Source organism: Poeciliopsis prolifica, unplaced genomic scaffold (genome assembly GCF_027474105.1).
Source record: "Poeciliopsis prolifica strain line A6 unplaced genomic scaffold, Auburn_PproV2 SCAFFOLD013, whole genome shotgun sequence".
NCBI classification, from domain to species: Eukaryota; Metazoa; Chordata; class Actinopteri; order Cyprinodontiformes; family Poeciliidae; genus Poeciliopsis; species Poeciliopsis prolifica.
Window position 1 is genome coordinate 3,163,384 of NW_026562388.1, and position 24,082 is coordinate 3,187,465.

The 24,082-nt window shown below is 41.4% G+C and overlaps 2 protein-coding genes across 5 annotated transcripts; one reads left to right on the forward strand and one right to left on the reverse strand.

Moving 5' to 3' along the window:
- Window positions 1-226: 226 nt before the first annotated feature.
- On the reverse strand, window positions 227-8,319 carry hltf (helicase-like transcription factor). 2 transcript variants are annotated; one of them, XM_055038934.1, is made up of 25 exons: window positions 8,252-8,319; window positions 7,765-7,967; window positions 6,955-7,121; window positions 6,736-6,878; window positions 6,572-6,654; window positions 6,073-6,144; window positions 5,478-5,669; window positions 5,329-5,403; window positions 5,187-5,247; window positions 5,056-5,107; window positions 4,862-4,923; window positions 4,694-4,741; window positions 4,479-4,589; window positions 4,277-4,368; window positions 4,028-4,171; window positions 3,767-3,899; window positions 3,519-3,654; window positions 2,775-2,954; window positions 2,504-2,619; window positions 2,223-2,404; window positions 1,997-2,116; window positions 1,492-1,604; window positions 1,240-1,420; window positions 844-924; window positions 227-687 (listed from the first exon to the last, which is right to left on the reverse strand). In XM_055038934.1, the coding sequence occupies exons 2-25, from the start codon at window positions 7,960-7,962 to the stop codon at window positions 544-546; spliced, it is 2,886 nt and encodes a 961-aa protein (XP_054894909.1). In that variant the 5' UTR covers window positions 7,963-7,967; window positions 8,252-8,319; the 3' UTR covers window positions 227-543. The 2 variants fall into 2 exon arrangements, with proteins under 2 accessions (XP_054894909.1, XP_054894912.1); XM_055038937.1 differs by having other exon boundaries at window positions 8,178-8,263.
- Window positions 8,320-8,831: 512 nt separating this feature from the next.
- Window positions 8,832-23,366, forward strand: LOC129365387 (serine/threonine-protein kinase PAK 2-like). Of its 3 annotated transcripts, none has more exons than XM_055038561.1 (15): window positions 8,832-9,078; window positions 14,809-14,997; window positions 15,119-15,225; window positions 17,625-17,772; window positions 17,863-17,879; window positions 17,983-18,093; window positions 18,227-18,329; window positions 18,416-18,479; window positions 19,151-19,199; window positions 19,406-19,518; window positions 19,598-19,715; window positions 20,519-20,618; window positions 20,766-20,962; window positions 21,535-21,672; window positions 22,192-23,366. In XM_055038561.1, the coding sequence occupies exons 2-15, from the start codon at window positions 14,826-14,828 to the stop codon at window positions 22,276-22,278; spliced, it is 1,524 nt and encodes a 507-aa protein (XP_054894536.1). In that variant the 5' UTR covers window positions 8,832-9,078; window positions 14,809-14,825; the 3' UTR covers window positions 22,279-23,366. The 3 variants fall into 3 exon arrangements, with proteins under 3 accessions (XP_054894536.1, XP_054894537.1, XP_054894534.1); XM_055038562.1 differs by lacking the exon at window positions 8,832-9,078 and adding an exon at window positions 11,702-11,829; XM_055038559.1 differs by lacking the exon at window positions 8,832-9,078 and adding an exon at window positions 14,469-14,597.
- The last annotated feature ends 716 nt before the right edge of the window (window positions 23,367-24,082 follow it).

Genomic DNA, 24,082 nt, shown 5'->3' on the forward strand with positions numbered 1-24,082 from the left:
TTAAATGTGAGCTTAAGTTGAAACCTTCAGTTCTGTGGAATGTAGCTTCCACCTACAGATATTCTGCTTATCTGGTTTCAGTTCGAATTACTTTTACTTGGAGAGGTTTTACTCCGCAGCATTTTCCTCTTCAAGTAGTAGCTTTCTGCAAAATCAAGTTTCTCTTGGAAGGGTGCAGCTAAATGTTGACAATCAAAAATGTTATTGGAAGGACTACCAGTACAAATACTTTTTTCTTCCATTTTTATTTTCTGAAAGTTATGCGGCAAGAAATTGAATGTTGTATTACAAAAGTGGATTACGTCCAAATATTGCGACAACTGGTGAAATTTTTTCAAGCAACTCGAGCAAAAACCTCATACCGTAGAAATGCATTTTTATCTCTTTTTGCAAAACAAGGTATGCACTTAAGCTCTTTTGTTTTTACTGCAGTTTTATGCAAATCACACATCCAGATGAAATGCTCTTTATCTGGACACGTTAAATGTAAACACGTAAAGCAGAAGAAAAGAGTATCGGCGCCCTCCATTGGCCGCCGGACGTCTACACCTCCAACAGAGCTCTGATGTCATCGATCCGAGACGTTTTCCTGTCGGTATTGGTTGAGCCAAAAGCCTTCTCCACCATGTCCTGCTTCTTCTTCTGGATCTTCACCATGTTCTCCTCCACCGAATCCTTCACAATGAACTGCAGGAACAGACGCCCTGATTAGCTAAATAAACTATTCACACGCAGCGAGAATGAAACGAAGGAAAAGCCGTTGAGGCAGCAACTTAATGGGATTTCAGTGAAAAACACAGTGATGCTGCTGCGCAAACATCCATTCACTGACGGAGTGCTGACCTTGGTGACGACAACATTTCTCTCCTGGCCTAAACGGTGGCAGCGATCAATACACTGCTCTTCAGCCGCCGGGTTCCAAGCCTGAAAGAGACAAAAACAGCAGATTAAAAGAAAGAGAAAATCCTTGTATGATTTGATTCCTCTGTTTGGATCTGCATGATTCCCTTTTAGTTTACTCAACTTGGTAATCTCCAGCCATGCTGATAGAAATCACCCTCACTTCATTTATTTATTAGATAAACAAGTCACATTGCAGTCCTATGACCAGTAGTTGTGTCTTACAGCCCTTTGTAACTCTTTCTTCGTCTCTTTTCTCAGAATGATTTACTGAAATCAAAATGCACGAGGCGTTTCTAGGTCTGAATCCATGTGCCTGCTGCAGAGGTGTGCTCTCACTGGATCCATGAGGAAAACACGAGACGCTGCGGTCAGGTTCAGTCCCACCCCTCCGGCCTTCAGCGACAGAAGCAAGATTTTGGGGCTGTCCGCCGCAGAGCTCTGAAACTCCTGGATGATCTGAGTTCTCTTCTTCTGGCTCATCGTGCCGTCCAGACGCACAAAGCTAAAACCGTGTTCCCTGGCAAAGAGGAAGAACGAATGAACAGCCTGCTTTGGTGATGAACTGAGTGACGTGCGTTCTGCTTTTACCTGAGCGGCGTCTGAAGGACGGTGAGGAAGCGCGTGAACTGAGAAACGACCAGACACTTGACGTTGTCGTCCTCGGACCGCAGCCGGAGCAGGTTTCCCATCAGCGCCTGAACCTGCAAACATGAAGGAGGAAACACATAGACTTTTCAGAAACTGTCTATATCTGCTTATCTGAAGCAGACAAAAAGTTTACTGACGCAAGAGCAGCACTACTTCAATATATTTTTTAAGTAAAAGTAAAAAGCAGCCGTCGAGTAAAACAGCATTTGGTAAGAGAGCGACTCAATTGACCAAAACATTCATCATTTAATATAAAAAAATATAAAGTTGTGTGTAAATTTGGATATTTTAAAGAGCAAAATGAAAGTAATTCATATAAGATAATTACAGAAACGTTTCCATATTAATTTCTTCCACTATAAAACATAAAACTATTACAAAAACAAGAATGCAGAATCAAAATTTCTCCTTCAGCTAAATTTCAGCCTCGATGTGTCGCTCTTACCTTTGAGCTTGTCCTCCACCTGTCAGAGTTCACGCTTTTCTCATCTTCTATCTCCTCTGGAGGAAACTCCACCAGCTCACTGGTCTTGATTTCGCTTCGACAGAGAGGACATCGGGCCTTCTGTTATGAAATCCCGCCAAGCGAGATGAAAAGAAAAAAAAAAAATGTGAGTAAACATTTGGTATCTAGTGGCAGCCCTCCTGCCCCATCGCTTGACGCCGAGGACCTGCTCACTGCTGATGACTTGTGCGATGCACGGCCGGCAGAACACGTGGGCGCAGTGGGTGATGACGGGCATTCGGATGGAGTCCAGACACACGGAGCACTCCTCGTCCGATCCGCTGGCCAACACCAGCCGCATTTTCTCCATCAGCCACTGCCGCAGCTCCGCTGGAGTGTCTGCTGTGGCTGCATGGTGGGAAAAAAAAAAAAAATTCCCAAACCCGAGCGTTTTCAGAAACCTTTAGACCTCTGAGTGACATCACAGACACAGACCGGAGAGCTTACCTAAATCTGCGTCTATTTTCCCGATCAGATCAGGGTGGCAGCAGTACTGTCTTAGCCGCATCAAGATGGCGAGAACGTCGGCGTAATTCCTCAACACGGACCCTTCGGCTACATATCTGCAAAATGCAAACACACATGCCAATACATAACAGGCGCTGTAGATTGAACACTACAAATCAACTTTAATACCCAGCTAAATATTATATGAGCAGCTACTCCCTGCTAATTTTCCCGCTATTTTGAAATCGCAACTCCACAGCCGAGTTATGACCTGCCGATGGTGCGTTTTCCCTCGTTGCGCGCCAGCTCGTACTCCTCCCTCTCCTGCGGGCTGAGCTCCACCTGCTCCACGTAAACCGTCTTCTTGGGCAGCGACACCAGGCGGCGTCCGTTTACCTCGCTGCTCTTGGTTCGCCTCAGGGTGATGCACTTCACCAGGTTCTGGAGGTTCCTGCAACACATAACCAACACCTTCACATCCCTGAGTAGAGATGGTACAATGAGAAATACTTAGTCAAAGTTTAGAACAAGGATCATTTTAGGAGAAATAAATGACAGTCAAGGTTTCTACAAATTTTCCATTGACAAATTTCACAGTCATTCTATTTGTGACTGTGAGATTTAAATAGCAAAGGATGGACAGATGAAAGGACAAACAGACCGACTGATTGGTGGAGATAAATATCACTTCTATTAGTATCTTTAAAAAATTAAATTGTTGCAAAATTCTGGTTTTTATCATGCAGACAGTGAGATACAAATGTTTTTCCATACTATATGGCAAACTTGGTATGGAAAGCTTGTGTCATTTTCCACGCAAGTCCACACCCAAAAACTTTAAAACCAAACCTCCTTTTTAAGGAACCCTGCGTGACAAGAATCGGCAAACTGCTGCGTCACAACTGAAAAAGATACAAAAAAAATTTCCACTCGCACTGAATCTGTCTGATTAAACTGCTCCCTCTAGTGGATTTCTTGCAGAAGTGCGTCGGTGCGCTTTGACGTGGGCACTCACTGCAGGCCGGCTCTGTCCCCTTGTATGACGGGCCTCTGGATGACCCGGTTCCACCACTCCCTCACATCGAAGGGCTTCAGACGCAAGAAGGCAAGCAGCATCCACAAGTCCTTCACGCTGTTCTGGATGGGAGTGCCTGAAAAAAAAAAAAAAAAAAACTGAACATTTTCTGTTACAAAACCTGCAATCATAGCAAAAATATTGGGCATTTCTTTCTTATTTCAAACTAGATCTGGATGTCACTGTACCTGAAAGAATCCAACGTCTCTGAGCTTTCAGCTCGAGCACGGCTTTGCTCATCTGTGCGTTTGGGTTTCTGATGATGTGCCCTTCATCCAGAACCACCCTCAGCCAATTGATCCCATGTAAAGGACTCTTATTCTGAAAAGAAAACATATAATGTTCACTATTAACCAATCAAAACCTACACTTTAACCGTAGTTCTGAGACTTAAGGTTCTTTAATAAGCATCTTCTTCCTTTCTTTGTGGATTTTGTGGTTCAACTCACCCCAAAGTCGGTCGAGAGGACGTTGTAGGTGGTGATCACCACATCCTGAGAGGACAGAAAGGTCTTGCTCCTGTTGCGCTCAGAACCGTAGTACAGATAGATGTTGAGCTTCACATTGGACCGGAGGTGCTGCTCGAACTGGTCCTGCACAGAGAAATAAAACATGGTACAAAACGCACAACATCCAAATCAATGGCACGTGGAAAAAAGTCTAAAGAAAAAAGAAAATAGAAAGTCGTGTGTTCTTACCAGCCAGTTGCTGAGCACAGAGAGAGGACAGACGATGAGAGTTGCCTTCGCTGATAAGTCATCTGTGCTTTCAGAGACAGACATCTCCACACCTGCACATACAAAATGGCCAGCGTTGATAACAAATTTCACGTTTTCTTTTGGCTGAATCCAAGCGCAGAGTTGAGAGGTGGCAGAAACCACCATAAAGGGTTGAACTCACTCTGTTTAAGTTTGCTCTTCTCTGTTGTTTTCTTCTTCTTTGGCGTGGTTTCCGACGTCGCGCAACTCAAGGCAGCAGCAAAGTCCAGATCCTCAAGTAACACTGGACCCTCTGTGTAAACAGCAATAAATGTTTTAGATAACAGGAATACTCCTGAGTGAAGCCACATTCATCGGCTTGTGTGATGAGGACAGCAAATTTAAGGGAGCTCGCACCTTTGCTGGCTTTGCGCTTAGTGGGTTTGTGCTTCTCTTTGCTGATGCCTGCATGCCGGACAGGCCAGAAAGAAAAAAATGGACCCATTAAAAGGAGGAAAAACAAATAAGAAAAGTTGAATAAAGATAGTTAGATGAAAAATGGCCAGATTGTAAATTGGTTCTTACTTTTCTGAGGCTCATCTTCTACCAGCGCTACGTCTGCTGCGTCGATCACGTCCTCCTTGGGACTGAACCACATTCAGAAAATTTAGTCTAAGTTAGCAGAAGCGGAATAATTACATGCTGGTGAGTTCGAATGAAAAAGCTGAAACTACAAAGTGAAACAGGAATTAATAAAACAAATGTAAAAGCATGCTTACATGGCAGAGCAGTGGGAACTTTCTCCTGCTGAATGAACTTCACTGCTGCTCCCTGAAATGAAAACAATTGCATCGTCCTATTTTTTATTTATCTCTAGTTGTAAAACAGCTGACCAATAGTTTTCCAGTACCTTGAAGTTTAAAGCCTTCCAGAGACTTATTCTTAGCTTTGGTAGGTGAAATTGGCCCATCCTGCACACACAAAGGCAAACCTGTTATGATCACTGACTTTACCTGTCCTACAGAATAAAGTGATACAATGTGGCAGCTTACACATCTCTCCACAGGCAAGGGTTTCCCTTTGTGGAAGTTGGTAAGGATCAGAGCGATGGTTGTCAGTGTTTTACCCTGAAACAGAACAAAATAATCACCTGGATACGATGATTAAATTAAGCATACGTGCTCTGGGGCTCATCACTCACCAGCCCCATGTCATCAGCCAGTATTCCTCCCCGAACTCGCTCTGGTATTTCTTTGGCGGAGAAACACGTGAGGCTGTTGTAGTACAGGTCGCCTCGCTTCTCCCAGAACGGCGGCAGCATGTCTTTATTTTCCCGAGCGCACATCCAGGACAGCGCCTGCTTCTGGTGAGGCAGCAGCGGCGTGGCCACAGACTGCAGACACATACAGCCACAGATTAACTTACAGTACCTAAATTATTATTTTTTAACTAGTACTGTGCAGCAGCGATGCACTCAGACTAGTTGGAGAAGAACGACAGATTTACTTTCACAAGTAGAGCATTACGGCTGTCACTATAACACTCAACTTTATATAGATGTTCTGATTGCTTTGGGTTTCGAAATGGTTTTGGGTTCATTTCAAATGCAGTGGACGGAATAATGAAACAGAAAGAGAGAAAAAAAACCCCACAAAGGCCCTGATCCCCATTTACTCGGATCCCCTTAAGATCAAAAGTCTCCTAAAACTGATCAATCACATCCATCTGTGTGAAGTCAGAACAAATTAAGTGCATCAGTTACAGGTTTCTGAACAGCTTTCAACAACACAACTCACCTCGGCTGCTTCTTTCTCCCCATCTTTGCTCTGCATCAAACCCTCAAATAAGTTATCAAAGGCATTCTTTAACTGCAAGACAAAAACAGAAACACAAAATGCTACTGTTGCTGAATGTTGCCCTGGTGGTACCAGCTATGATTAACAGGGATTTTCTTGGCTCATTTCCTTCATTATCAAACATATACCACTCTGAAGAGTTAAAATACACATCCAAAACGGGCAGTAAGGGCAGTGAAAGGCCATCCAACAACCCAGATATATTAGTAGCTTGCAGAAATTGCATTATTATTGCATAATTGCATATTCTACCAAATATGGCCTCCAAACAGATCTTTCTGACACTGATAACACACTTTTATTGAAATAAATGTTTCATTCCACTGGAAACAGGCAGCACAAATTACAACTAAACACAACGGTCGACTCCAGACCACCAGGATCTTTCCTGATCTTGCCCTTTAAGCTTCATTCAAGTGTAAAATTCTAATTCTATCACCTCCTCTGCAGTCAGTGGGATGGTCACGCCTTTCTTGAAGGAAAACAAAGAAGCCGGGCTGCCAAAAGATCTTCCCTTTGCGCCTGAAATCGTGAGCAGTCGGGTCAATGGCGATCACCCCAAGTCAGAAGGCAGAAGATGAGCTCCAAGAGGAGAGAGCGTACCTGCAGCTCCGCCTCCGTCTGCATCCAGTTTGAACCCTCGACTCGCCATGTGCTTCACCACAGCGTCCCTGTTCTCCTCGCTCCCCAAGAACGACAGCGTGACCGGCATGGAGAAGCTGTTGTTGGTCCCTGAGTACACCACCCTAACAACGACATGCACATTCAGCTTAAACCGACTGACGATCTTTGACTAAAACTATTCTGCCAATCACAACTCACCCCTCTACTTTAGCCAAGTTGTTGTCCATAACATGCGCCATGGCTGCAGCCAGCTCCTTCCTGATGTGTCCCACCTGTCTGCCGAGCACGTTGGTGACCATCACCGCGTTCTTGTCGTACGGATTATGAGGCTCCCGTACTAAACCCACCATCTCCCCTCGGTTCACCTATGCAGGGAGCAAAGCATTAATTCATTTGTTCAGGAAAATGATTTTTGTTTCTCTTCACAAAGTGTCGTTCCTGTGAAGATCTAATCCATGCATATTTTTTTTTTATCACAGAGGTTAATCATATTTTTAATGTAACGCTTTATCAAGTTCAGAGAACCACAGAGTGCTTCACACACACATTCACACTGCCGATGGTAGGTGGGCGTTGTAGCCATGCACTGGCACCAAAATTTCAGGTTTTCAAAATGCTGTAATTTTCTTCTTTTATTAATTAATTAATTAATTTATTTATTTATTTTAGCTAAATGCATAATCCTGGGAACATTTGATAAGGTTTTTAATGTTATTTAAAATCAAGTCTTGATTTAATAAACAACTTCTTGGAAATTTTGACAACATTGCAACTAAATAATGTGGTCAATTGCCTATTGAAATACCCCTGGAGCAACAGACACAGGAAGCAGTCATATTTAGAAAACTCCTTCAGTCTGTGGGGCTCCGTAAGGGGCCCCATATTATTTTAATTTTATATTCTTCCACTAGAACTAGTCTGCCCTTTTCTGATATCTCTGATCACATCCATGCAAAAGATGTCATGAAGGAGCAACAAAGGTGTAATGATTAAAGAACCGATGCTCACCACACCAGTGTAATATCTGAGCCCGACCACGGTGCCCCGCAGCTGGCCAAACAACACGCTGCCATCCGCATCCGGCTCCCGGGAGCCAGCAGCTCGGATGGCCTGGGACAGAGTCTCTGCAGCGGACTCAGAGCCGTCCGAGAAGAGGTCCACGTCGGTGAGTCCGCCTCTCCCAAACTTCCACCAGCGGGAAAACATGCCTGCTGCACGTAGAGGGGAACAAAACGCATTTAAAGTACATCTAAATGAGGACAAAGCTGATAAAGTGACGACTTTAATAAGTATTTTAACTTCTAGCTAGCTTCTACGCTGAGTGACGTTAGCAGGACAATATCAAACGAACAAACGCTTCATTTAAGCGCTGCATTAATGTTGCATTTTTAACAGACGATTTCTGCGAGTTTTATTCATACTTTCAGTTCCCTCGCCGAGTTTTCAAAAACCAAAATGTCAGCGCTGTTGATGTTTTGAGTCGTAATTCACTTACAGTGTATACTGCATGTTATAACGAAGCACTTCCGGTGTAGACTTTCAAAATAAACAGTTGGGTTGATTCTTCAGCTGAGCCAAACTGGTTCTAACTACTGGACTTATTACGTGTTTTGTCGTCGATCAGGCAGAGACTGTATGAATATTTCAGAATGAAGTCCGAGTGTGTGGCAACATTCAGAGTACGTTGTTTAATATAGACAGCATGTGTGAGTAGAAATAAATTTGATTTTTTTATGATGTACTAACATATCAGCAGACTTTATTTACATAAAAATGACCAATTTAGTTTTAGAAAATAAAAAAACACACTTCACATTAAAGCGCTTCCAAATTGCTGTCAAACTGAACATCTAAAGCATATTTACATTTTGATTATGTGATATTTATACTAAACTGAGGGACGTAGTGTTACCCTCAGGATCTTTTTTATTCTGAAAATCAAACATCTTCTTCCGCGGTTGCTCCCGCGAACAACATTTTCAGTGCTACGGAAGCCGCGAGGCAGTGAGTCGCCAGTGTGCGCCTGCGCGGTCTCGCTTCCTCTCAGCCCGGTTCCTCCCCAGGCAGAGCTGCAGAAAGTTGGCGGGGTGCGGGGGGGGAGAAAACTCAGCTGGGAGCTCCCGGCGAAACACACACAAACTCTGGGGCTGTGTGTCAGAAGGCGGCGTTGCTTTTTGTTTTTGCTTTGCTCCTGCTGGAGTATTTTATTCCAGCATTTCAGCTTCACAATTGAAGTTTATTTAACTTAAAAGCAGGGTGGGACTGGACCGAGTGTTTAGCCTCATTAAATTGAATGCCTGCTTCTCCGGCCGACTGGTGCGGGTATGTAACAATCTGTCCCCCTCTTGTCATTTGTTGTTCTTGCAACACTGCAGAGAGAGTATTTTTGTTCTCTTGTATGAAAGTATTGACTCCATACATATAAAACAAAACGAATTAAAACTCAGGAGAGCTTCCAGGGTTGTCAGTGTGAGCCTGACATCAGTAAATGTACACAACCCAGCCTCGTTTTAATGAAAACAAGACAAAAAGTTGTACAATGCGAAGATAATTTGGCTCTGCAAGTGTAGTAAATATGTTTTACAGTGTGATGTTACCACGTTACTCTTGCTACACTGACAGTGCTACAATGTAATTACTCAAAAAGATCAGAAAGATCCAACTTGAAGTAAATAGAATTGAAGTTTACTATTTTATTTCTATTTTTTTTTTAGAATAACAGGCATAAGATAATTGTAAAATGATAGTAAAATGTTCATGTGTGATTTCATTCCAGTCATACCTCTGATCTTAAAAAGAAATTGGAACTAGGTGGGACCAACAGAATAATGCATCATGTCTAAAATCTGTACCTGTGATTTTTTTTTCCTTTTAGACTTTTAGCCCTTAACCCTACGACTTGCTCAACCAATCAAAATAGCGTACACACCTTGACTGTGTGTCCTGAGGTCACGTTTCTACCTGGCTCACACCCCCTGATTGTCAGATTTATGATTTTAAGCCCTCAAAATATTGACAGAGGGATGAGGCAGCTGTTTGAATAACAGGATAAGGTAGGCAGCTGCACTCTGACTTTATGCTTCACTTGTAACCAGAGCGGTGCGGCGAAAAGCATTGGCAAAGTTTACATGAGCCCTACGCCGCCTCGTTCTAATATCTGGCCATGGGGGATGAGATGGTGCTCGTTAATTAGATGGGGGGGAAGTGAACAGTGTGTCAGCTCCAGGACTCCTTTCAGGAAGTCCTCCTCTGAATATCCTTTTATAGAAGTCGAACACAAAAGGCTTGTTGTCCACTTCCTGTAAACAGCTTGGCGGCTATGTTTGCAGCTCTCTGGTTGGTCGACCTGGATCCTGTGACTCTCTGGGGCTCGGGGGAGTTCCAGGATGAGGAAGTGGGCTTCCCTTGACGGCTGCCAGCCACGGGGAATAGAAAGTACTCTTGATGCACAGAGAGGGTGGAAAATAGGGAACAGAAATTATGAAAGGCCAGAGGGATGGAACTGATTGTGAAGGACATGCATGAAAAGAGCTTCTGTAAACTGAGAGCAGATAGAGGCAAAGGTTTTACTGGCTATCAATAATTGAAAGTATAGATGAAACAATCAAAAGCATTGGATGTGCAAATGCCAGAGTTTTAAAAAATGTTAACATGAGTGGAGCTGAAATTTATTACTCAATTGGCTAAAAAGCACACCACCCACGTTAGTTTATTGAATGAATGTCTTTTATCAACTTCTGCTTTAAACACTAAGTTGATAACAGCACCAGGTCAGCTCTCCAAATGTTATTTTTGTAAAAATATAAATACTATGGCTTTCGGTTTGTGTGGTTGAAGTCTTGCAATATTATACATGATGTGACTTTGTTACGTGTGACCCATTGATTCAAACTCTCACCCACGCTCTTGTTAGACGATGGATGATGCGCAATGCGAATAGTTTTTGAAATGTTAAATGTATTTCATATATATCATCACATGCATTGTTTCTAGTTTTCCACAATGAGGCTAGCAGACATAATACCAGAAATAATTTAATCAACTCTAAAAACAAATTTCCCACAATCTCCCAGTTTTTCTTATTTTTGTCCAAGACGGCTCAGCAACACTGAAGACCAGGAAGTCTCTCAGATCTGCCTCTTTTTTTTAAAGGTCACACTTGATAGTTGAATTGGTGACATATGTTTTTAAAACAGACAAGCTTGTCTGTTTCATAAAAATAAGCTAATACAATGGACAAAGCAGGTTGATAGCAAGAATTGAAATGTTGCAACAGGTTTAGAGGAAACAGAGGAAAGTGTGAGCACTTTGTAAGAGTATCATGGGCTGGACTGTTTGCCGAAATCAGGAATACGTCTCCTTTTTTGATAAAAGCAAATCATATTTAAAAAAAAAAAAGAAAACGTTAAACCTACATTTTCTGTGAGCAACTGCTGACATGACGAGGTGGCATTAAAACAGTCATAAAACCTCGCACTGCTTGAGTTTTTATTAGGGCCTGTTGGTCCTAATAAAAGTCTTGCTACTTAACTCTTCGATCCTACCTGGAGGCTATATAAAAATCTTCAGCTGCTCATTATGGAGCCTCTCTTGACTCGAGGAATGTGTGTTTCAAGTTTTTTTTCTGTGAAGGACGGACATGCATGAGATTACAGTGTGTGGTGTGTGTTTTGGTAAGGTGAAGCGTGAACACACCCTCCTCCAAACATCGCCGCAGCCCTGCAGCTATGGAATTCCGACTTAGGAATAACATGTCCCAACCTGGCCGCCTGCACCCGACAATCAGCGCCCCACGCACATGCAGGGCCGCTGGAGGCTCACGTTAGGTCTCTCAACTGGGTATAATTGTTTCTTGTCTGGACAAGAAGGTGTCTGCCCCATGCAAGTAAGCTGAGGAATGAGGCAGCCTGCAAAGACCTGTCCTGATTGGGGTGAAAAAGAGCGAAAGAGTGGAAGTGAGAGAGCAAAGTTAGTACGAGTGTTGACGAAAGAAGTGAGCACATTCAGTGTGGACACAACGCTTCATTCATTATTGCTATATCCTCTGTAGAACGGAGAGGAGGCTGCAAACAGGTGAGTGCTTGATAACTTAGACCATGATGTTTAAACAAAGCAGGCTGAGTGAGACATTTTGTGCAAGAGTTCTGTGGTGGGTTTGGATGATCTACAATGGAAAAGACCGATTTAGTCTTGCTGCTCAGGATAAAGACGAGGACACGAGGTCAGCCAACTGGTTCTGAAACGTCTCAAAGAAGAAAGCAGCGTATTCCTGAACAGGAATTATTTCTGAAGTTTTTTTCAGCTTGTGAATTATTTCCCCAAGTTGGTCCGTGTGTGTGCATGCTGTTTATTGTTGTAAAGAACCGAGACTAGATTCACACACTTAAGAGTGGAAGAGTTTAGTTTCGGATGTAGCATCTGAAGTGGGTCAGGTGTGCAAAGAACCTGCAGGAGGAGGGTTTGTGTGTAGAGAAGAGGTCATACCCACCCGAGCAACGTTTGTCACTTTTGTTCCTCTGCGAGCTCTGTCATTGGCGGTCAGACGCAGGAAGTGAGGAAAGCTTTGTTTGCTTCCTGTTTCCTGTCTGTGATGTCACTCGGAGCACAGCTTGTAGCTCACACTTGATCGAACCGCTTGCTCTGCAAGACTGGATGAGGTGCTTTTGAGGTTGAGGTTTTTTTTTAGTGTGTGCGTCTGTACGAGTGGATCAGACTGCCTGCAATCTCAGTTTTTACCATATTAGGGTAGCAGAGGAAAGTCAATCATGGCTCCAAAAGGACTTTTACACTCATACTCTGACTATGTCCATTTTATCAGTACTGGTAAATGTAAAATTGCTTGGAAAATCACTATGAAAATGTCAATTAGATTTAACTCTGTCAGCTCAAGTGCATTGTGGCCACTCAGTCATCTGAACAAAAGCAAAAGATATATGAACTAAACATTGACCAAAGGGTTGTATTGATAAAAAGACTATTCATCACCAACGGAGAACGTTTTAGTTTGCACATGGGATACAAGTCCATCCCAAATTTTCCTTTCAGTTTTTGGAAGGATACTTGGAAAAATTCTGCACTGCAGAAGCTTTAAAGGGACTATATTAGTTTTTTTTCAAGGTTGACTTCATGTTATAAGGTTATTTCCTCATCAAAACATACCAGGAGTGCTGCTTTGCTTCCTTCATGCATGTGGTCTTGCTTGCCAGGGGAGATCAAATGCGCCTGGGTTCTCCAAATGCCCTCTTCAAGACGCAGCTCCTCCTTGGAGCTGCAATTTCCAAGTTTCCCAACTTCCGCCTCACAGAGCAGCCCTGCCCTACCACTGCCCCACTCAGCTCCTTCAGACTAGCCAGCAAAAATTAGCAAACACCTGGTGGAAGTGCACATCTGCTGAGCACATCATACGAGCTGCTTCTTAATGAAACGCTGGTAAAAAAGTTGTTAAAGGGTTAATAGAGGAGTGATGTGATGACTTCCTTAAAGCAGAGTTTCTTAAGGAGACAGAAACCCAATTTCAAGGCATTAAATCACTTCTCATGAATCATATTTGATATTTGCAACATTTTCATAATACCCGAAGGCAACATAGCTACTTGACCGCGCTATAAAATTGTTCTATGTGGCTGGAAAACACATAATACTGTCCCTTTAATATTTTTGCAAGCCTGTTCCCCAGTACGTAGCGTCTACCTGTCTGCAGCAGTCAATTAGTGGTATCTGAAGTAAGCTCTCAACAGGTTGCTATATAAGGACTCTAGGAACACAGAGACACACAACTTTGTTGAGACTTACTCAGACGCAGTTAAGATTGACCGATTGACGTACATCTGTTTTTTTAAACCAGAGTGCCTGAAAACCATAGAGAACATATTAAAGCAGAAACAACTGAGCCAGTCTTCAGGAACGTCAAATATGAATGAAAAAAGCCCCGGCCCCTTCCTTACCTGACGAAGGCAATACTGATAGTTTGTGGGTTTCTTTTAAACGTTACAGTTTAGAGGAAGGTGTTAGCAGCAGCACCCCGTTGGTTGCAGTTGCTGTCCATAAATGAAAGCTGTGAATGACCAGATCCAGAAACGTGAACACTTACTAGATAGAAAATTCAAGAACATTAGGGGATTTTTTTTTAGATGTTCTAATCTCTGTTATTGAAAGTGTAGTGGTACTGGTATCACCCTCCCACACCTGTTGCTGCACAGGAAGCTGACTGAATAAAAACTCTGCCACTATTTAAAGACAAATTGACCTGTTTGAAAATGTTGCTAAAGGATAGTTATAGTGCGATAACTAAAGTACTGCTACTTATCTGGTATTACATAAAAGCTAAACTTCACAACTACAACTGACTTTCGCTGGTGCTTATATTATATTTTCGAAAAAGAAAATCAATGCTGTTAATTTGTTGACCTAACAGTATAGATCAATATATTTCAGCATTTGGATTAATCGTTTTCTTTTTTTCAAATAAGAGTAATAAACCCGTGTTGTACATTTAGCTTTAAATTGAACAAAGCTAAACGTTATATGGTGAGAATCCCTTATTGAACCATGCTTGTAGCTGCAATAAAGTTTACCTTAGTGGTGTGAACGCTTTATTTCACATAAGCGTTCACACCACTTCACTGTCTGCCACTTATCTGCACACATTCCTCTCTCTCTCTCTCTCTCTCTCGCTCTTTCTCTCTCTCTCTTCTGTCTTCTTTCCTTCCTCATTCATTTGCGACTTCGAACGAGACTCGACACGCTACTTTATTCACTCTGTTGCTTCCTGATCTCACTCTGCTCCCTTCATACCAGCGTTTACCCCCAGTTACAGTTATGGATGGACCAGCTAAATCTCTGTAAGTTCTTGCCTTTTTGCTTTCTATCTGTTTTTACTGGTTTGTCTTTCTGTAGCAGCGGGGGCTGGTGTGCAGCAGTTGGCTTAGCATTGTGAAACATGACCGAAAAACAGGAAGCTGTGAGCTCTGGGTTTTTGCTTCTTTTTTTTTTACGTTCAGTGAGCCTGTTGCTTGGATCCTACATTTGTTGCTTCTCTTTCTGACGCTGCAGGTTGAACGTGGGAGTAGATGTGTGACAGCGGCGTGTGTGAGGACAAGCCCCCAGCCCCCCCTGTCAGGATGAGTAGCCAAGGAGGAGGAGCCAAGGACCCCCAGTCGGCCAATCACAACTCTCGGCCGCTGCCGTCTGCCCCAGAGGAGAAGAAGTCCAGGAACAAAATCATCTCCATGTTTGACAAAGGCGAGAAAGTTGGAGAACACACACACATTAAGCATATCTTCACACATAAACAACTTTGTGGGACAGTTAGTTAAAAGGTAGAAGAGGGGGTGAAGAATGACCTTTGACCTTATCCCTGCAGGATCTAAGAAGAAGGATAAGGACAAAGACAGGCCTGAAATCTCTTCCCCGTCAGACTTTGAACACACCATCCATGTTGGTTTTGATTCTGTCACTGGTGAATTCACTGTAAGTGTTTTATGATTCATTACAGCAACATGCAAATGTATTCACAGCCCTTGAGCTGTTTCTCAATTTGCTGTATTACAAACACAAAGGTTAATGTATTTCTATTAGGAATCTATGCAAACTTTCTCTTTGAAAGAAAGGAAAAAAGACAGTTTTGTGTGACAAAATTAGAACGAGGGAAGCTTACTGACACAATTTAACGGCACGCTTTTCTGGGGATGAACAAAAGATTCACCCCCTGCTTTTTCACAGGCAAACTCTGGATTTTTCACACAAAAAATGACTGGCATTTTTCCTCAATGTGAGTGCAGAGGGTCTTTATTTACACACCTTCAGGCGATAGGAAGTTCATCACATAGCACATTTGTGGGGGATTTTTGAAGTGTTCGTGAAGAGTCATATTGCTGAAGTGGGTTCCTGTTGCTGCCTTTGGCCCTACTTTATATATAGAGTAATGTATAAACTTAAAGCTCAAGCACAGCAATCAAAGCTAACAGATTAAACTGGAAAGACGCGCAGCGAATCTGTCAAAAATTTTCCACAAATAAAAACCTAAAAAGCGTGGCTTGCTTTGGGATTAACATCCTCTTTTCTGGTATCCTTTCATCAAATCCACTGCTACCAACACCTTCAGGAGACGTCTGGTTAGTACAGCCTATTTGTTTGTAAGTTAATGGGGGAAGTAAATAAGACAAAAATATTGTTGAAATTTTAATGCAGCCTCTCCTTGTAAAAGCGTAACTGTTACAGTAAAAATTCAACCCAGAATTTAGATAAAAATACATTTCGAAGTTTATCCTGCGCTAGCAGCTACTGGATCTTTACTATTTGCAGGGCATAAATATGAAAGGATAAAATTATTTTGAGATAAGAAGTAATCCATTGATCAATACCATAGCTGACTCCGCTCTGACCCATGTCACTATGGTGATTCTGCAGTGTTGTGAAAACTTTGTCTGTAATTTATGTGTGGATGCCGGAAACAGAAGCTGCAAAATAGAAATTGTTTGCTTTCTTGTTTTGTGACATATTTTAGATCTCATTGTGACATTTAAATGCTGATGTTCTCCTTTATGATCAACTCAGACTGCGACTCAGTTGTGGTACTGGTTCTGTCTAATGCTTAACTTCACACTTCAGTTTCACTCTGATGATAAAGTTTAATGTTTATTTATTAAAGTATAGTTCCTTTATTTTTAATTATGAAGTTCTTAATTTACATGATGAATAATTAGTTTTATTAAGCTCTTCTTCTTCTTTTTTCCTAACAAGATGGTCACACAAATGCAAGTTAAAGTTAGATTACTTTTATTTTCAGTGACTTAACAGTTTCCATGCCCCCACTCAACATCTAATCTCTTAAAATCAGCCTTGTGTTTTGCAGATATTGTCATTAATTTCCGTGTAAACATTAACTGCTCTCTTTGTCTCTTCCCCGTCAGACTCTCTTTGTCCTTTGAAACAAAGAGAGATATATGTGTATAAGGATATAAAGAATACTTTTACTGCATTTCTAAAATGAAAGAGTTTGCTCTCCTTTTTTAAAAACTTGATAAAATGTTTAGAACATTTTTTATCCACAACTTTCTGTTTTACTGTGGCATGTTTTGACACAGAGGCCCATTTTTCTTAGCCACTTTTTAAAATGGGAAAGACTAGAGAACATGTTATTTAGCTGTGGCAGATATGCGTTTGTTTCATAAATAACAAAGGGGTTTAGCTCATCTAAACCTATCCATGTCTGCAGCTGGTATGAAATTCTTTTGGTGCAAAAACCTTGAGAAAAAAGATGACAAAATTTAAAACAAAAATTTCTAAAATTCTATATTCAAACTGAAAAGCAACAATTATTACTACGACTGTAACATAAATGAACATTGATGATTGTAGAGCTTTTTTCTTTGCTTTGAGATGATATTTGTTGTAAGTTGATGCTGTACAAATAAACTAAACTGACTGGTTTCATTTTGATTTTGATCAAAGGTCAGACACAGAAGCTCATCATATTTTAGTTTTGGTTTCACTGTGGTTTTTATCTTAAAAGAGCATATTAATAGCGTATTTTATATTTGAGCAATTTTAAAGGCTTAAAGTGCATCTGTCAGGGGAAATGGAGTCAGGACTGCAGAGATCTTGATCCCTATTTGACAACTTCTCAGGGAGAGTCCTTTGAATTTTCTGCTAGAATTGAGACCGTCCTTAATTAGATCTAAACGTTATGATTTATTCTTAAACTTTAAAAGCTTAAAGTTAAATCGGCCTCATGAAGAATCATGTGATGTAGCTGATCACTCCTGATTCTGAGTCGTGGGCTGTTTTAACGATGGCACGAAGCGTTTTTATCTTTAAAGAGGAGATACAGATCAGTAAACACTTCACCTCCATGTTTGTGTGTGCAGGGAATGCCGGAGCAGTGGGCCCGGCTCCTTCAGAACTCCAACATCAGTCCGTCGGAGCAGAAACAGAACCCACAGGCCGTCCTCGACGTTCTCAAGTTCTACGACTCGACCAGCGGAAAACAGAAATACCTGAGTGTTTCTGCTTCGGGTCAGTTTCCCATTTTTATAGCAAACAATTTATAGACTAGTTTTGTGGCATGCTGTAAGCTTCTCTTCCCTCCCTTTTTCTTTCTTTTAGATAAAGATTCTCAATTGGTGAGTAGCATTTTTCATAATTTTCACAAAGTAATTTATTTTATTTTCTCTACGCAATCCCTGAGCTTCATTTTGTTTTGTTTGTGTTTTGTTACTGTTGCAGCCGGGCAAGAAAGGTACGGCTACTTCTCCGTCAGCCACAGACGGCGATGATGACGACAACGATGACGCCCCGCCTCCGGTCGTGGCTCCACGACCAGAGATCACAAAATCTGTGAGCATGATTTGGTTATAGATGATCCTACCTTTATGATTATGAACCTGAAATAACAAGAACTTGGTCCCATAATTCACAGTTCCTTTAAAACGATGTAAATCTACTTTTCCCTGCTTGATTTTTTTAAAAGATGTACACCAGGCCGGTCCAAGACACAGAAAGTCCCAAGGCAGCTGACCGACAGAAAGCAAAGGGAGGCAAGATGACTGATGAAGAAATAATGGAGAAGCTAAGTAAGTATAGCACACACTTCAAATTCAGAGATATAAAAAAAAAACCACATCTGCATTTATTTAATATCATTTTTGTGACATTTTAGGAAGTATTGTAAGTGTCGGAGACCCTAAAAAGAAATATACTCGCTACGAAAAGATCGGCCAGGGGTGAGTCGGGATTTAAGCTGAAAACACACAAAGACGATGTCAAAACTTTGAAAGAAGATGTCTACCAAAGAGGAAGTTACACAGTTTCAGGAGAGTTACATAAACTCATCTAATTCAGAAATATCATGTTATTTTTGGCTTTTTAGCTATGCATTTGAGCTGCTCTTATTTGAGGATGTAAAAACTAGAATTTAATTACTTAGGACGTTCAGAAGCAGCATAAGAATAGGAACAATGGAGCGGCTTTAACGAAGACGTTCCTTTGTAATCTCCTGCTCAAAATTCACAGCTGCTCACAACAACAATTTGTAGTGAGACGTGACAAAGATGGGACTATTTGGCCACAATAAGAAGAAGTTGGTTTTTCCTGGAATTGATGGTTGAACCGTCACCAGAAGTGAGAGTTGCAGCAGGATAATAATTAAAAACACACATCAACACCTGCTGGGAGTGGAAAGAGCAGGCTAACATTATCTATCCATTTAACTTAACTAATTACAGTTGGATAGTGTGACCTCCTTGAAAATATAGTTCAAATGAAAAGGTCAAAATTGGGGAGGATTGCTGCCTATGATGAATGGGCGTAAACCTCTGACTGGATCTGTACATGCCGAATGGGACGAAAACAACTGAGGACTTTTGATTTACTTTTTGATTTCTTTTTCTTTCAGGGCCTCTGGTACAGTTTATACAGCCATAGATGTTGCCACAGGACAAGAGGTTAGCTTGTCGCATCTTATCGCTGCCTAAGCAAAGACTTTCTTGGATTTTCTCCTCCGCTTCTGATTCTGTATTTGACTTTTTCAAGGAGCAACTCAGTAAAAATTGTTCAGGCAACCTGTGTCCTTAAGATATGCAATTGTCTGGTCTTAAGTCAGAGTCAGAATGCTAATCTACTAACGTTTACTAAACGCTGTGATTTGCAGGTGGCCATCAAGCAGATCAACCTGCAGAAGCAGCCAAAGAAAGAGCTTATCATCAATGAAATCCTGGTCATGAAAGAGCTGAAGAACCCCAACATTGTCAACTTCGTAGACAGGTAACACTTTCTTGACAGTAGAAGTGAACATAGAGCGCACAGGTCGCAGCACCAAGTTTTACTTTCACTCTCTGTGTAGTTTCCTGGTTGGGGACGAGCTTTTCGTGGTGATGGAGTATCTGGCCGGCGGCTCGCTAACTGATGTTGTGACGGAGACGTGCATGGATGAGGCTCAGATCGCCGCCGTCTGCAGAGAGGTAAAGCTGGCCTCACACCCATGAGAGAACCTGCATGAAACTGGTCAAAACAGTGGTGCTGCATAATTCAGATGGCAGAAATTCAGACATTTTTGACCAGGAAGTATTACTCCTGTACAGCATTTTTCATATTGCTTTGAGAGACGCTGATCTCATACCCACATTTTTTTCGTGCCACAAACCACAAACCTCAATGTGACCTATTGTGATTTTTTTTGTAATTTATGGTTTTAATCTTTTTGTTTTTTAATACAAACCTGAAAAGTGTGGTGTTCAATTGAATTTAACCCCTCTTACTCTTGTTGACGTATTATTAGCTGCAAGACAAATAAAGGAGAAAACAAATATGTGGAAGAAGGTGCTCTGGGCTAAGAAGAGGAAATACATTTTTTGGCTTGCCTGCAAAATGCATGAGATAGACGACACTAAAACTGCCTCAGGGCAACGGTTTAGATCGATTTATTCATGTTAGAATGGTCCAGTCAAAGTCCACGGATAAATGCAGTTAAGATTATGTGGCAAGAATTGATGTTTGCGAACACCATCCATTCCATATGAGTGAGTTTTTCCATTTTCACTAGTAGATATGTTCAAAAAAGTACCCAAAAATTCAAATTCTCGGTATGCACTACTTTATGTCTACAACATAAAATCCTTCCAGAAAACACTGAATGCTCTGGTTGTAACATCACAAACTGTGGGGAAATTCAAGAGGTGTTGGTACTTTTGCAAAGCAGTGAATTTGTAAGCGTTGTACGCACATTTGGCAACTCGCTTCATTTCCTCACTTTTTCTCTGTTTAGGTCCTTCAGGCTCTGGAGTTTCTTCATGCCAACCAGGTCATCCACAGAGACATCAAGAGCGACAACGTACTTCTCGGGATGGACGGATCAGTCAAACTCAGTAAGGAAAGATCTACTCATCCGCAGTCACATGTTGCTCTCAAGACGAGCAATATGCAGCAGACTGAAGAACTCATTTATGTGGAGTACATTCAGACATCCCTGTCATAAATCCGTGCACCTCGACTCACTTTTTGTGTTCCTGCAGCCGACTTCGGCTTCTGCGCTCAGATCACCCCGGAGCAGAGCAAGCGCAGCACCATGGTGGGAACGCCATACTGGATGGCTCCAGAGGTGGTGACCAGGAAGGCTTACGGACCCAAAGTGGACATTTGGTCTCTGGGGATCATGGCCATAGAAATGGTGGAGGGGGAGCCTCCATATCTCAATGAGAATCCTCTCAGGGTGGGTGTGTCCCTGGAGGACAAATAATCAGTCAGTTGTTCAAGATTAAACTTTCAGTACGTGCAAATCGGCAGGATTGGTTGCATTTAAAAAGCCCCACAGCATGTTTCTGTCTCCACCATCATTCATGCGCAAATGCAGAATCAAAATATTTGCATTCTTTTTTACAGCATTTACAACATGCTGATCCTGGAGGAAATATCTCTGAAATTTATTATTGGATATAACTTGTTGGTAATGGACTCAAATCATCAATGCTTTTAGAATTTTCTTTTTTTTAATTTTTCTTCTCCACGCAGAAACTGATTTCACATCTGCTCAATCTAACAACTTTTCTCTTGCGCCCCCTTGTGGCTGACAGTTGAATGCGCGAGTAAAGGGTTCAACATTTAAAAAAAGACGCAAAGCTTCCAGCATGGACTTAGTAATTTCTTTAAACATCTGCATCACAAATTAAAATTATAAATAGAAAGTGTTTTTAGAAGTTTTATTTAGATAATCTGATATAAGTATACTTTTAAAAAATAGAATGTTGTTATATTTTCTAAGCGTTCTTTTGCTCTGGTTTCCAGGCGTTGTATTTAATTGCCACCAACGGGACTCCCGAGCTGCAGAACCCAGAGAAGTTGTCTCCCATCTTCAGGTCCTTCCTGTCCAGCTCTCTGGAGATGGACGTGGAAAAGCGAGGGTCCGGCAAAGAGTTGCTGCAGGTAAAACAAAAGCTCTTTATTTTAGTCGTCCTTAATGCTTGTGAGAGTTTAATACTAAGTGCCTCTCCCTGCTGTATTTCAGGAATGTAAGAGAATCTGGCCTTATGTGTTTTAGCCTTCTTCTCAAAAAACTGTGTGGTTTACAGGAAGTCCATGATATGAGTCAGGATGTTTGTAGCAGACTGTTTAAGTTGCTTATGTTTAACCTATTCCTGAACCGAATGGCAAAAAAAATAGTGTTTAGTGATTTCATGTTGGCAGGTGGTTAAAAGTGTTTTGCGTGCGTTCTCCTGCAAATGTTGCCTCAAATATTTGTGACATCAAATTGAATATGTACTGTAGATGTAGACGAACTACAAATTAATCCAGGATTACATCTTTAACAAGGTTAGAACCACTAAATATAAAAAATACCTTCAGGAGGAGAAACTCATCAAATCTTGAAAAATGAACAGTTTGAGTGTAATACTGCTACTTTATCCGAGTTAATTTCTTCCATCTGTTTGTGTGTTTCTCTAGCATCCCTTCCTGAAGCAGGCGAAACCTCTATCCAGTCTAACTCCTCTCATCCTGGCAGCCAAGGAGGCAATGAAGAGCAATCGCTAACCCTCCGCCTTCATTTCAGAGACTTTAAAACAGACACGGACCACCAACTGTCTCCCAGCGGTCCGTGTATGTGATCATGAGAAGTCTACCGATGTTTTGTTTTTCCGGTTGTCATAAAAGGCTGCTCCACTTTTCTGGTGTTTCTGGACTGATAATCTACTAATTTTCCATTTGTGCCTTGCTCCAAAGCCGCACGAAGCCAAAGGAAGTTCCCTGTTACTTGCCTTGTTGCCTTGTTGCCTTCTCTGGCTTGAGAATCTTTACATATTAAGAATTTCATCGTGCAAATGGAGAGCTACTAAAATCCACTTAATTATGCAGCACAAGTTTAATCCTAGACAGTGTTTCTTGGGAAACTCTTGTGATAAGCAAAATAAAGCAAGAAAACTCTGTTATTTGATCTCTCCAGCTACTTTTGGTGGTGATCTTTGGTTACATGAAGAGATCTGAACGGTGCATGAAACTTAAAACCTCTGCTGTGCTGGGGCCCAGAATGGGACAGTGTTCTCTTTGTGCAGTGGAAAAACCACGTCAGTGTCCTTCTTGTAACCCTAAATGTCAGTAAAACTCAGTAATACATTACTTTATGCAGACACAATCTATGCAATCTTATCTGAATGCAGGTTATTTTTTAAAAATTGCTTCTTTTTTTTTTAACTCTACAAAGCCTTAAAGCAGAATGTGTTTTAATATGATTGTTCTTCTGCATGTTTATCTTCCTTGCTGTTCATCACCTGACCTTTGTACAACACAGTTATCATCTGTAGTATATTAAATATTACACTGGAGGAGTTTTTTTATATATATATTGTCTGTATATTATGTAATGTCTTGTATTTTTAACAACTGATAATATATATATAAATATACATTGTTACTTCATTGTTCTAGCGAACGGCATGGGACATTTTTAAATTGATATTCTGGAAATCTGTGTTCTAGTTCAGTTCAATTCAGAACGCTACTGACCCCAAAGAGAAAGTAAATGTTGTTGTAACTCATATTGATTCAAGTTTCATCAAAGATTTATTGTAGGTGGTGAGAGGGATTTCATGTAGCAGACTGTATTACAGTGAATTTGGAGAAGCCTCTGACTAAAGACACTCTGTTTATCGACGTTATTCTCTTTCCGTACATTAAATTACCAAATTACCAGAGGAGTAAAATCAACAATCCAACTATATGGAGCCAAAACTGTCTCATAAATCACAAATGCACAGACCAAGATTCACAAATTCAAAAGATTCACAAATGTACAGAAGTCTGACACAAATGCACATCACGAGATTCACAAAGGTATGGGGTTCCATTTGTGTTAAAAATAAGCAGCAATCATATTAGTTGGATGTTGTTGGTCTACGTCTATGGTCTTAGTGCTTTATGGATATGTCAATCTTGCATGTAGATGTTACATATGTAGGTGATGCTTATGTTAGATTTTGCATATGTCTATGTTGCACATGTTGAAGTTGAAGACTATCAATCTGGCAGTACAGGAAGGAAATCGAGCTGCTGCACATAAGCTAGGTGTGAACGAGTCCATGGTTCGGCATAGGAGACGCTGGGCTGCGTCCTTCACAGCAAATTTATTAAGGACGCTGCCTCTGCTGTGTCCTTGTAGAAAACAGAGAGCGGCAGATATACCAGCGGCTTATAGTCCGGTGAAGCTTATATTTGTACGTTTCGAGTTTGTCTTTTAAATTCATTTGTAGGTGCGGCTTATCGTGAGGTGCGCTCTATAGTCCAGAAAATATGGTATACAAGAATCGTGCGTTACTGAATCTTGAAGAAATAGACAGAAAGG

Bases quoted from the DNA above. Each gene is read 5' to 3' on its own strand.
- hltf (XM_055038934.1), bottom strand. From the start codon at position 7,962: ATGTTTTCCCGCTGGTGGAAGTTTGGGAGAGGCGGACTCACCGACGTG. The intron at 4,172-4,276 runs GTAAGAACACAC...TTCTCTGTGCAG, and splicing joins CTGTGCTCAGCAACTGGCTG to GACCAGTTCGAGCAGCACCT. The intron at 2,405-2,503 runs GTAAGCTCTCCG...CCCACCATGCAG, and splicing joins GAAAATAGACGCAGATTTAG to CCACAGCAGACACTCCAGCG.
- LOC129365387 (XM_055038561.1), top strand. From the start codon at position 14,826: ATGTGTGACAGCGGCGTGTGTGAGGACAAGCCCCCAGCCCCCCCTGTC. The intron at 15,226-17,624 runs GTAAGTGTTTTA...TTGTGTGTGCAG, and splicing joins CTGTCACTGGTGAATTCACT to GGAATGCCGGAGCAGTGGGC. The intron at 19,716-20,518 runs GTAAAGCTGGCC...TTCTCTGTTTAG, and splicing joins TCGCCGCCGTCTGCAGAGAG to GTCCTTCAGGCTCTGGAGTT.